The sequence below is a fragment of the Ambystoma mexicanum genome, chromosome 2p, assembly GCF_040938575.1.
Source record: "Ambystoma mexicanum isolate Mex_15411 chromosome 2p, UKY_AmexF1_1, whole genome shotgun sequence".
NCBI lineage: Eukaryota > Metazoa > Chordata > Amphibia > Caudata > Ambystomatidae > Ambystoma > Ambystoma mexicanum.
In genome coordinates this window covers 776321237-776334462 of record NC_090923.1, presented here as the reverse complement: position 1 = coordinate 776334462, position 13226 = coordinate 776321237, and the positions used below count along the sequence as shown (strand labels likewise).

The window sequence follows — 13226 nt, the reverse complement described above, 5'->3', positions numbered from 1 at the left end:
ATTCTTTTACCAAGAATCCTTGAGTGTTTGTTTGAACAACTGTGATTGCAAGTCCTGTGTGTAACATCTTGTAGTGCTCACATCCCTCTTGAGATACGTTTGGATGCTCAGCCACTGCTACCACACAACTGTGTAGAACAGGTTTGTACCAAAGGTGATATTGTGCTTACACCTGTAGTCTTAATTGTGTGTAGTGTTCCCAAAGGGTACTGCATGTAATTCGGCCTAACAGATGGCTGCAAATATGATACAGACAAGGCTGAGAAATGTTCCGCTGTTGGCGAAAACATTATGGGTGATTGCGAAAGATCACCCTCCTGTGGATTTTTAACAGGCAAGACTTCATCCAGTTCAGCCAGCTGAGGTGCCGACTCCTTATTAAGATGTGGGATAGACGCAACTGCAAAAGCAGAGTTAGCCATAATCAGAACATCAGTGCTCACCGGAACATCCAAAAAAGGCATTCCGGGGCAGGGCTCAAGAACCGCCACCTGTTCAGAGGTTGAATTAGAAGTGGCTGAAGTACCCCCGAGAATCGCAAGAATGGGGGTAATGCTAAAACCCCAGCATCAACTAGCGAATCAGGAAGAGTACAAAGCTCACGGCTCGTGGGAATGTAAACAGAAGCCTTGGTTGTCCGAGGGATTGGACCAGTGGTTAACAGATAAATGGGAGTGAAAGCGCATACACCAGGTGCACAGAAGGTCCAAATGTCAGCCATAGAGAAGTCAGAACGTGCATTCATTGATGTTTTTGGTACGGGACAGATGTATACTGCGGGTTGAGGATTTGGGAGTAATCAACGCTGCTGCCGCATGTGCTGTAATTTCATTTTGATCAGGCATACTCGTCGTCCACTACGACCACAAAGGACCCAAAAAAGTCGGTGGAGCCAAAGGAAACAATTATTTTACAGTATATAACAGCAAAGGCAAAACGTAAAAACAAGAAAAAATATAAATCAAGTAGCTCACCCACCCACTGCCAGCTGACAGCACTTCGGAAATGGCACTTCCAAAATGCGTGCGGGCTCCAGATGAAATAGGATTCTGGGAAAGTGGGCGGGGCTCCCCAGGTAGTAAAATAGGAAAACAAACAGCTAAAACGTAATTAGCAAAGTACTACGTTGGTAAATGTCAATGACAAAGATGTTACAGTCCTTAGTTTGCAGTCCGTACCAAGTAAATGTTCTCCAAATGTTATACAAGCAGGAAAGCAGAAAATGCAGAGATCCACGCCGACACCACAATGGAAATGGAACTTCCAAAAGTCGCGTGCGCAAAATGTGCGCAGCCTCCTGATGAAATAGGATTCTGGTAAATTGGGTGGGCCTCAGGTAATTAAACAAGTAAATGTTCTCCAAATGTTATCCAAGTAGGAAAACAGTAAATGCAGAGAAACACGCCGACACAGCCGACAGCACTTCGGAAATGGCACTTCCAAAATGCACGCTTCAATTTGTTACTTTCTTCCCTGGCACCTCACAGCACAAATCACATGAACCGATGGTGGGGGCAGCGTGTCACCGCTCACTGATCATCCTGATTGATTGGCCACTTTACAGGTTTATGGCCAGGGGTCTTGGGCTTGTCAGTGTTCTCACATGTGGGTGTCTGGGGCTTTGGGGTCCTGGGCCACTATAACTTAGAGATCTGGACTTGGTGGAGACCTAGAGTCCTGGTTGCCTGCTTTTTGGATATTTCCTCAAAATACCTCTACCGGCCCCCTGTTGGCCTTGCAGGGAACAATCCTTCTGGGCTACATGCACTAATGATCAGACACAATGAAGGACTGTGTGTGTTAACAAAATTATCCTTCTGCCTGCTGTCAGGGCTGTGAGCAGAAAATGCACGCACACCTTTCTAAACCTCAGGCTGGGAGATAAGAGTACTGGCATAACTATGACGCTAGGCTCAATTTCAAGATGGTGTCAAACTTCTAAAATGGAGTTTATTCATTCATGTGATACTGATACCAGAATTCACTACAATTCCACTATACTCCAGCTGCTAAGGTCGCCCCCTTCCTCCTCCATTCTCCCAGCTCGCCTACAACATTTTCTTCTACAATCCCCTCATCCTAAATCGCAGAGGAGACTAGGACTTCTGCCCCTGCTCCCCAACACTAATGACACTAAGAGCAGAAATGCTTGGGACAGAATAAGAGAATTGAGGTGAAAAGGAAGAGTCTGTGTGGAATGGTAAGGAAATCGGTGTAGGTGCATGGTGGTTGTGTGTATAAATAGGTAGATTGGGGTAGCAGTTAAAAGGTAGGAGACCGAATGAGAGGGCAAAAAGGCTTAGGAAAGGGGAAGAGTATGTGACTAGATAGCTTGGACAATGTCAAGGATGGTTTATAGTGATATTTTCGAACGCCATATTCTCAAACTGCCATTTTGTCGGCACAAAATTGCCAAAAAAAACATTAAAATGTTTTTTTTATTTTATTTTTTAAATGGGGGGTTCTCCCCAACCCCCTGTTTTTTTTGTTATTGCCACTTTTTTTATAAAACAAAAATAAAACATATAAAATAAAAAAAAAACATTCAAATTGGTTTTTTTTGACAAATTGTTTTTGACAAAATGGCATTTCGAAAATATGTTTTCAAAAATATAACCGGATACTGTCAAGGTTATAGGGCCTAGACACGGAAGGGTGGAACTTGGTTGTTCTATATAAAAAAGGCTGTGCGCAGGGGTTTAAATTCAAACAGATGTTGGATCCTTGGACTCATAAGTCCTACATTCTCACAGGGTACCCATTATCCCATTTTCTCTTGCATGGCAGTTGTGAGCCAGGCAACACCACACGTAAAATGAAGGATTTGCCTCACTCACAGCAACTTCCTGGTCCTACTCCTTAAACGGATTCTTTAGTGCATGGTTGCATTGTCTGTCAAAGCCATTGGCAGCACTGCAACCCACTTCCCCAAAGTATTCCGATTTGTAGACGAGTGGATCCGATGTTCTAATGGACACATTTGGTTTCTGGCATATGGCAAAACTGATGGATGCGGTCCTCCATTCTTCTCGAGTGTTACTGTGAACAGCTCTCTTAACACCGTCCCACCACTACTTACCACATTATCTCACTGTTCCTCATGGCTTGCTGGCCTGCTGTCTTATGCTAAGATGGAGATGTAGCATTGGCTCGTTGATGGTTGGTCGATGAAGGGGAGGCAATACACACGATTCCAAAAGCCCTTAAAACGCCCACATTAACTTCATAATAGACATTGACTTAATGCAGTCAGGAGGGCACAGGTGTTGGGGCATCCAGACCCAAAAATGGGCCAATGCCACTTGACCACTTGAAGTGTACAAAGACACGATCTTTTTGCTGTATTTAATTAATGCCAGAGCATGACCACTGTGCTGGCGGATGGAGCACACATACAGTAATGGTTTAAGATGACGTGCATTGGACAAATAAAAAAGGAAGTGTTTGATGTCTTCCCTAGAGGTCAAACAGATGGGACGGACTTCAGTGCTACTCAGTCCCTAAGCTAGTTGACAGTCCGACAATTGTTCAATTCCCAGTGGGATTTAACAAAAAGGGAGCGTGCAAAACTCGGAGACATTTTATCGAAGTAAATTTCATATCCAAATTCCTTCTTATTGATCCAATATCGAGTACCAAGTGTGGAGTTATAGCATTCCACAATCACCCTATTCCAAAGCATTAACTCATGCTTATCAGCTAACATTAGCTTCGAAGAGAGCAGGGGGGTCTCCCAAAAATCATTAAATTCCAGCTGGTACAACATCTATTTAACGTGATATGATATGATATGATATGGCATTTGTAACTCGCCTATACACAAGTGTTTCAAGGCGCGACGAGGCAGGGAGGGGGGAACAAGGGGAAGACAGACAACGATCCTACTAGGCCAGGTGTCATTCAGACCGCGCAAGTGCAGGGGTAGGGGGAAGGGAAAAAGTGCAAGGGGAAGGGGGAGGGGAGGGGAGTGCAGTACAAATAAGTAGAATAGAAATAAAATAATAAATAAATAGGGCCAGCTGGTGGCAAGTGCAAGGTAAGGGCAGACAAGTGCTGGGGGGTGGGGGGCTGTAGTGATACAGAGACAGTCCCGCAGTGCAGGGGTTGCCAGGGAGGCAGTGCAAGTGAAGAGTGGCTGGGCCCAGGACCGAGGTCGGTGAGAGTGGCCCAGATTGCAGAATCAGTGCAGTATTGGTAAAGAATTTAGCAGGGGAGAGGGAGAGAGAAAGCAGAAGTGAAGAGGAAGGTTTTGAGGTGCTTCCGGAACCGAAGATGGTTCTCCTCAAGTTTCAGGGAGGCAGGAAGGCTGTTCCAGAGGGAGGCCCCTGTCGCGGAGAGAGATCTACCCCCAGCTCGTCGCTTCGAGAAGCGGCTGACCCTGAGGGAGTTGGAGACGGATGAGCGTAGGGCTCGGGAAGGAAGATATTTAGGAAGAGAGAGTTGAAGGTATTTAGGCCCCAGGCCCCAGAAGGCCTTGTGGACAATGCAGAGGGTTTTGAACTTAATCCTCGCAGCCACTGGGAGCCAGTGTCGAGATTTCAGTCCTGGAGAGATACGGTCCCTGGGCTTGAGGCCAAGGACAAGTCTCGCAGTTCTGTTCTGGATGAGTTGCAGAGGGCGGAGAGTGGAGGCAGGCAGATTAAGATAGAGGCTGTTACAGTAGTCCAGCTTCGAGAGAACCAGGGCTCGGGAGACAGTGAGCTTCTGGGGGAAGGAGAGGAAGGGAAGAATACCTCTGAGGAGGTGCAGCTGGTAATGTGACTTCTTAGAGACGTCAGATATATGAGGAGAGAAGGAGAGTGTGGAGTCGAAGATGACCCCGAGGTTTTTTGCCTTGCAGGTAGGAGCAGGAAGAGGGCCAAGAGAGGCCGGCCAGAGAGCTGCAGGGAAGGAGGGAGTGGGTGTGCCGATGAGTAGGATCTCATTCTTACTAGCATTAAGGCAGAGGTCATTGGCAGACAGTGAGAGATGAGGGCGGGAGAGGATGAGTCAGAGGGTAGCCTGAAAATGAGCTGGGTATCGTCCGCATAGCACTGAAAGTTCAGGCAGAGGGCGGCGATGCGGTGGGCAAGGAGTGCCAGATACTGGTTGAACAGCCAGGGAGAGAGATTAGATCCCTGGGGAACGCCACAGGTGGAGAAAAAGATGTCAGAGAGGAAGGACCCAAGTTGGACCTGGGAGGGTCGATTGGAAAGGAAAGAGGTCAGCCACGCCAGACCCTGACCAGTGATACCCAGGTTATCACGGAGATGGTTGAGCAGGATGGCATGGTTGACAGTGTCAAAGGCAGAACAGAGATCGAGCAGAATGAGAACACACAGAGTGTTGGAGTCGAGGTTCAAGAGCAGGTCCTCACGGATGTTCAGGAGAGCAGTTTCCGTGCTTCTGGCCGCTCTGAAGCCAGATCGATGGTCATGGAACTATCAACAGCTTCAGCATGGAGGTTAAGCTGGGAGATGGCCAGTTTCTCCAGGAGCTTGCCCAGGAAGGGAGTGATGGAGAATGGGCGATAGTTAGCCCGACAGGAGGGGTCGGCAGAGGGTTTCTTAAGGAGAGGGTGCACAAGGGAGTGCTTGAGGGGGGATGGGAAGACTCCAGAGGCGAAGGAGTGGTTGCAAAAGTCAGCCAGGGCAGGAGCCAGGGAGTCAATGTGGTCCTTGATAGTTTTGGAGGAACAGGGGTGAATCTGTTTAGACGAGACTTTCATAGATCGGACTTGTCTGGAAACCTCGTCAGCAGAAAAAAGGGGAAAGGCAGAGAAGGAGGGAGGAGGGGTGGCTGCAGAAGGGCCAGAGGAAGAGCAGGGAAGAGAGGGGGAGAGGTGATAGGAGGAGAGTGAGGACAGGATGTCCTGAGTTTTAGAGATGAAGTGGGAGGCCAGTGCAGTGCAGAGGGCCTGGGAGGGGACAGGAGAGGTAGAGACTGCAGCAGGGTTGGCAAGCTCCTTGCAGATTTTAAAGAGTTCAGCCGAGTTGTTAGATGCCGCAGAGATGCGGGCTTGGATAAGGGCTCTCTTCTTGGTGAGAACAGAGAGACGGTATTGCCTTTGGAGCAGGCGGCAGGCCAGTTTGTCAGAGGATGAACATGAAGCTCGCCATTTCCTCTCTGCCACCCTGCACTTGCGTTTTAGGGTGACGAGATCCGAATCATACCAGGAGTTACATTTGGCTTTGGGCTTCAGGCGGATTTTCATGACAGGGGCAAGGATATCAAGAGTATCAGATATAGCAGAGTGGAGCAAGGAGAGGGCTGTGTCAGGGTGGGAGTCAGCCGAAGGGGGAGGGGGGGGCGAGAAGGTGGCAGTGAAAGCCGCAACTGACACACGCTTCATGGGTCGGATGACCGAGAAGGTGGGTGGCAATGATGAGGGTGGCTTTGCCTGTGGGGTAGGGAGGGTGAGGTGGGAGGATAGGAGAAAGTGATCACTCCAGGAGAGAGGAGTGGAGAGAGGGACAGAGAGGCGAAGGTCAGAAGAGATCAGAGCATCAAGAGTGTGCCCTGCAGAATGAGTAGGCCCAGACGGGAGAATAGAGAGTGAGAGAGAGTCGCAGAGGTCACGAAAGAGTCCAGTGGGGGGACAGGAGGCATCTAGGTGGATGTTGAAGTCACCAAGAAAGAGGGGTTGAGTGTTAGAGGACAGGATTGAGGAGGAGAGGTCAGCCCACTCAGAGAGGAAGGAGGAAATTTGACCAGGTGGCCGATAGATAGTAGCCACGGTAAGGGAATGGCTAGGAGAGAGAGAGAGTCGCCAGACAAGACATTCAAAAGAGGAGTAGGTCTGCGTAGGAGTGACAGTGGCAGGAATCCACTCGGGGAAGATAAGGGCAACACCCCCCCTGCACGGTTGGGCCTGGGCACAGAGAGGATCTTGTAACCTTCAGGTAGGAGTGTGTCAAAGCTCGTGACAGAGCTGGCTGTGAACCATGTCTCAGTGAGACCGAGGACGTCAAGGTCCAGTTCCTCAAGAAGGCGACAGATATCGGAGGAATGCTTGATGGCAGAGCGAGAGTTAAGAGTGGCAAAGTGGAGAAGGTTGCCATCATTGAAGGACTTCCGGGGAGGGGTACAGATCAGAGGTACGCCCTGCGGAGGTGTAGAAGAAGGAGGTGAAGTGGGAGTGCAAGAGGGGGCAGGGAGGGAGGGTAGAGGCAAGGTAGCCGAAGACAGGGGGGGGACAGCAGGAGAGGAAAGGAAGTTGATGAGGCGAGGGAAGCATCTATCAAAGAGGTGAAGGTTGGCCTGAGGGCCTTGGACCAAGACGGTCCCATTAGCGTAGACATTAATGATGGCCTTAGAGGAGCGGAAGGAGGGAAGGGGGTCAAGAGGACATCCCAACGGGTGCCACCATTAATGGGAGAAGAGGAAAAAGGAGAGAGCACAGAGACCATATGAAGGGTCCATAGGTCAGGTGAAGGCACGAAAAAAGAGGATGTCAGTGAGAGTTTCCTTAGAGCAGGCACTAGTGTAGGTGTCAGCGATAGGGAGGCTTGGGTTGGATACCAGGATGTCCTTTTAAAACTTTTTCCTACCAGATTTAGTGAGGAGAGCAGGATAGTCAATAGAGAAGCAGTTAGAGAAGATAGGCGAGATAGAGAGCACCATGGAGTAGGAGGGAGTGTGGGGGCGGGAAGACAGACGATACGAGAAGCACGCAGGCAGGACGTGAGCAGCAAGCCCAAGTTTACCACATTTCAGAACAGAAAATGAGTATTAGGTACAGAGGCCACCTAAGTTAGAGAATCCTGCGAGGGGAGAAAAAACCCAAGTATACCTCAACTGTGGAACACAGTGAGGTGAAGACACCATGCGAAGGAAGAGACCAGGTGTAGGTGGGGTGGGCCGCGCGAAGGTGGAAATGGCAAAGTACAGGCGCCTTGCGTCCCCTGCGGACACCTGCAGACACACAGGGAGCCGCAACTGAAGGAGTCGCCCTTGGCATTGGGGCCCTTAGCCGCAGGGGGCTGCCGGGCAGAGGGCTGCCCCAAAGGGTGTAGTTATAGGAAGAGGGAGGAGAGGAAGGGGAGGGGGGGTGTGGACGGGCAGGGAGGCGGGAGGGAGAGGAGAACCGGGAAGTGGGAGGGGAGGGGGAGAGCAGGCACAACAACGCGCTACGAGCGCAGATGAAACTTTTCTTTTTTTTTTTTTTTTTTTATTTGAAAAACAAACACAATCTACTCACGGATGCCGAGGCAGGGCTTCCAGGCCTGCAGTTCCCTCGGGGCCACCGGCGACCGCTCTCCCATGCTCAGCTACGCAAAGAAGCGAGCAGGGGGAGCGGGCGCCGAGTAGCCCAGCAGGGAGGCAGGCAGAAGCCAATCAGAGGGGGGGTAGGCGGGAGGGAGAGGAGAACCAGGAAGTGGGAGGGGAGGGGGAGAGCAGGCACAACAACGCGCTACGAGCGCAGATGAAACTTTTCTTTTTTTTAATTTGAAAAACAAACATGCTTACACAATTTTAGTTCCTTTCACCCACTTTGCGAAATGGGGTCAATCATTGCCTCCCTGTAATTACCCAAATGTGGGGAAGACCACAGCCAAAGCCTATAGTGGGCTGGATGGATTGCTATTATGTCCATATTTGACTGTTGATTGAGCTCTAGCCCTAATGTGGTGTTAGGATTGCAAAGACAATGCCTTTTAAAAAAAATGTATTCTTGATCACTCCTAACTCACCAGTGTGCGTAAAGCCCCATATTTCAGACCCAAACAAGGCAGAGGTTTGTGCCTGCATGTTATATAGCTGTAAAATAGGTGAAAGGGCCAAATTGCCGTGTTTCATTGGAAACTTTAATATGGAGTTGGCATTGCCTTGTTGGCTTGGTTAGCCCAACTGGCATTAATGGTAAATTGCATGCCTAAGTAATCAAAGCATTCTACCTCTTGTAATAAATGACCTCTGATTTTGATTTTGACATTAAGCCTGCATGGGACCTTAGTGCGCTGTGCGCGGAATACCATAGATTAAGACTTGGCGTGATTGATCAATCCTCGTGAAAGGATGGCACTAGTTTGCACCATGTCAAGACTGGGTCATCTGTGAACAGGAGAAGTGGGGCATTTTCCCATCTTAGTTTTGGTGCATAAGTTTGCAAACAAGTTATAGTAGTAATTATTTTGTTCAAGAATACAGAAAACAATGTGGGAGCTAGCAGGCAACCCTGTCACATCTTCAGCAAGGTTCCACCGTATGTTGGCAGGGTTATTATTATAAAAACCCTGTATTCCATTACATAATGCTGTTGGAATGTTATAATCGCTCAGCTTCTTCCACAGCAGAGCTCTGAGGGCCACATCAAAAGCACTCTTCAGGTATACAAAATTAACATAGAGGCGTACATTTCTGAGAGTAATGTATTTCTGAATCAGTCCATACAGTCTAAAAGACTGATCTGCTGTGGTCAGACTAAGCTGGAAACCAGTTTAAAGGTGACTAATTATATTGTTATCACTGACCCACATCCTTAGATGTAAAAGTAGGGCCCTCGCATATATTTTGCCAGTCGCATCAAGGAGGGAAATGGGCCTATACTTCCCTAGGTCCTCCCTCCCTCCTTTTTAATACAAGTTAATAATAATGACCTTTTGACAGGAACTAGGTATCTCACTGAGGTGGAAAATTCAATCAACAATTTATAGAATACGGGGGTCCAAATGTCAGCCCTGCATTTAAATAAGTCTACCAGTATATAGTCCGTACCGGGTGCTTTACCCAGCTTTTCCTGTTCTACTGCCCTCCCAATTTCTTCCATTGAGAAGCTAAGCACAGGAACATCTCTTCGAGGTACCAATTGGAGGTCGTTACGCTCACTAGATCTAACCACCACAGGAGCTGAATACAATTAATAGAAATGGCTAATCCATGTCTTCTCAGGTATATACCATTCTATTGGGTATTTCCTGCATTTTTTTTGGCCCAGACACGTTCTAACAACATCTACAATATCTTTTCTGTTGGCTTTAAGTGGCTTTAAGTAAATCCACAGAATGTGATTTAGTGGCTGCTACTATATCTGCATATCTGCAAAGGGCGTGGACTATTAAATCACCTTAAGTGCAGCCAGGTTTATTAACTTTATAAAGGCACCTGTTGATGTTAAGGGGATATCTGTACATGTTATCATTATATCATTTACAGAAGATATGATTTGTTTAGCATAATGTGCTAATAGGTTGCGTTATTTGGTACGATGCATTTGCACTTTATTTATTTGAACACTTATTTATAAAGGACCCAATACTTAGATGTTGCCATTACTCTTCAGTGATGAATTTCTTATGTGGAACTGTGGAAGAGCTTTGTTCTGATGTGTACAGGGGGATATATATAAGAATAATTGCATTCTTTTTTAACTCATTATATTACGTTGTTTTAATGAATGCCAATTTGTTTAACTTGCAAATGTTTGTGTATCGATATGGATTGTGATTGTGTTAATACTGAGTTTTAAACTTTTATGGCTGAGGCCGAAATACAGTTTTACTGAGATTTACTATCTTTTCATGAATGTGACATTGCCAACGTACATTTTTAACATGGGTTCTTCTTTTCTGTTTGCCTGATGCTGACCCACCGCCATTAGGCGCAACACCGGCAAAACAACTGAACATGCAAGCATGCACACATACTTGCAGCATGCCACAGTGGCTTCCTTCCATCAGGAAAAACCCCTGAACCAGCCAAATACAAGGTTCTCTAATTCTAGCAAGTTCTAGACAATCTTAAAGTGCCAATGTGCATTAAAAATCACCATCTGGCAAACATGTATCCAGATGTTTATGTGGTAGAACTACCTAAGAGTCCTGTAATGTGGTAATTAGTAAAGCACACCAATCGTGAACATTGTAACCAGTTCAAGGGGCTTTAAATGCCCCATTTATCATTACCTTACCCACAATTACCCTTGAGGAGGAACCCCCTTTTTGTAAAGAGGATTTGAAATCCTGTCAAATGGCATTGCTGGCTTTCAGTGCTTACACATGTTTTATTTTGCACTGAATTGGCTAAAACTAAAATTTACTAGAGCAGATAACTTCCACCAGACACTTCATTACAAGTCTGGCGGTCTGGAGATAAGTGGGCCAGTAGCAACATACCGGCACCCTTTCTGGACCCTCGCACTACAAGCCTGCCTTCAGAGTCATTGCCCCTGGCAGGTCTGACCTGCCGGGAGCAACGGTCCCAGTAGGCAGAATTGTCACAGAAGCACCGGCACCGTTACCAACGGTGCCGGTGCTTCTGTCTCCCCATGGGAACAACATTTTTCGGGGCTTGACTTCCTGATCCACCGGCACTTGCAATGTCCCGGTGGCACCGGGATATCAGGTGCCGGAAAAGTGCTACGAGGCCGGTGGCAACCCGCCGGTAGCACCAACGGCTTACCGCCGGATTCGTAATGAGGCGAGTACCTCGTGTATGTGTGGTTGTCGGTTGGCAGGTGGATAGTCAGGGTTTGTGTTTTGAGGACTAGTGTTGGTGTCAACCAAATGGCGTATTGTTCCAGGACTTTTTTCCATGTTTTCCCCCATTGAAAACAATATGTGGAAACATATATGGTTTGCATAAGATGTCCTATCTTGGGCAAAGCAATGCATCAAGGGTCTAAAAAAAAGGTTGTCTGCAGGGCTACGCTGCACACAGCCTAAGACAGGCCTGACCTGGTGGGTAGGGAAAACGGCAGTATCGCATTTCAGAGATCTTTTCATTGCGAATATTATGCTCAGGGAGGCACCTGCCACTCACGTAGGAGCACGCATTAAAGCAATATTGTTACGGTCTATGGACAAACCTGCATAGTGAAACGGACTTGTGTATGTACAATTGTGAATTGTGGCCTTGTGCTTTAGTGGTGCACATGCATCCTTTAATAAGGTTTGGTTATGCTTCAAATGACGGTGATGGGTTCTAAAAGCATGGCAGCTGCATCCATTATATTATGCTTAATAGAAACCTACGGATGTTCAGTATTGGGAACTCTGGTAAATATCTTCTCATGAAAGGTTGAGATCCAAAACAGTCTTTGTCAACGGTATATTATAAATTCAGACAAATCAATATGTTTCAGGCATATGGTAAAACAAACGGCTTGCATCTAGCTTGATTACTTTGATTTGGTTAACTGTAAACTATGCGGATGTTGGCCTACAGAGTCAGTTAGATATCCTGGAACACAACACCATTGACACTTCCATAATTATTTATATTAGTAAAACTAAGACATCGTATGTTGCAACATGAACCTAAACCAAAGTTTTCTATATTGAATGACCCTGGAAAGTAGAGAATACAATGTGGGAATCTTTTTTTTTTGTTGTATCCCTATTTTTGCCTGGTATGTGGAAGAGGCAGAGTGAAAGTGAACAGAAATATGGATAGTGTTCCAGATATGATATGGAATCTTGTGGCAGCCCATTTTCTAGGGTGGGATGTACGTGCACTTTAATTAACCTCATGAAAATTACTAAGAAAGATATGCATCCATATGCATTGAATGTCTGGAGCAAGTACAGGACTTTAGAGGAGTGCAACGTTCCATGGCATTTCTTTGGAAATATGGTTCATTTAAACAGAGGTCTACCAAATATGAATGAATACAAATACAACACAAAACGGTCATACCTTTATTATTGTTTGCACCGTGTCTTTGCCTCGCACCTGAAGCAGGTTCCCAAGGAAAGGAAAAGGAGTGGGACCAGGGGGCAGGTTTCCTTTATGACGGAAGGCTTTCCACACCATGATGAAAAGCAGGCCGACCAGGGTGATAGCCAAGGAAAGCGATGTTCCACCAACAGCATCCATGGTTGATACGGAATAAACCCTTCCAATAGCAACAAAATAATCTTCTAGCAGCTGACACCTGTGTGTTTGCCGCTCTCTGGCAAAGATTACCAATTGCCACTTTAGCAAAAGCTTTTAACTGCCCTGTGACAGTACAAATGATTAACTTGTCGAGATTATGGATAGGTTGAGTAAATGCCAAAACAGTGTGACCCTTGGCATTATTGACAGAAGAAACTGGTTCCATCATTATGATAGTGCACTTTTTTCACTTGTTTTTGAATTATATTTTAACGTGAATTCAATCGCTAATACATACAGGGTTTCGAAAATGACAGGAGCTGGGAACTATTTGGCCTAGAAGAGTCTGCAGACTACCAGGAACTAATGTTGTCTCCACAGACCAACAAACACACCTATGCAAATGTAATGCTGTGTATTTGGGACAAAGA

General features: G+C 46.8%; 1 protein-coding gene across 1 annotated transcript in view; it reads right to left on the bottom strand.

Moving 5' to 3' along the window:
- Window positions 1–12871, bottom strand: part of LOC138566782 (cytochrome P450 2G1-like) — a 498767-nt gene extending 485896 nt beyond the window's left edge. Inside the window, exon 1 of the mRNA XM_069644433.1 lies at window positions 12616–12871. Within this exon, the coding sequence (XP_069500534.1) occupies window positions 12616–12795 (180 nt within the window). The 5' untranslated portion in view covers window positions 12796–12871. The remainder of the gene's footprint in view (window positions 1–12615) is intronic.
- Window positions 12872–13226: the final 355 nt, after the last annotated feature.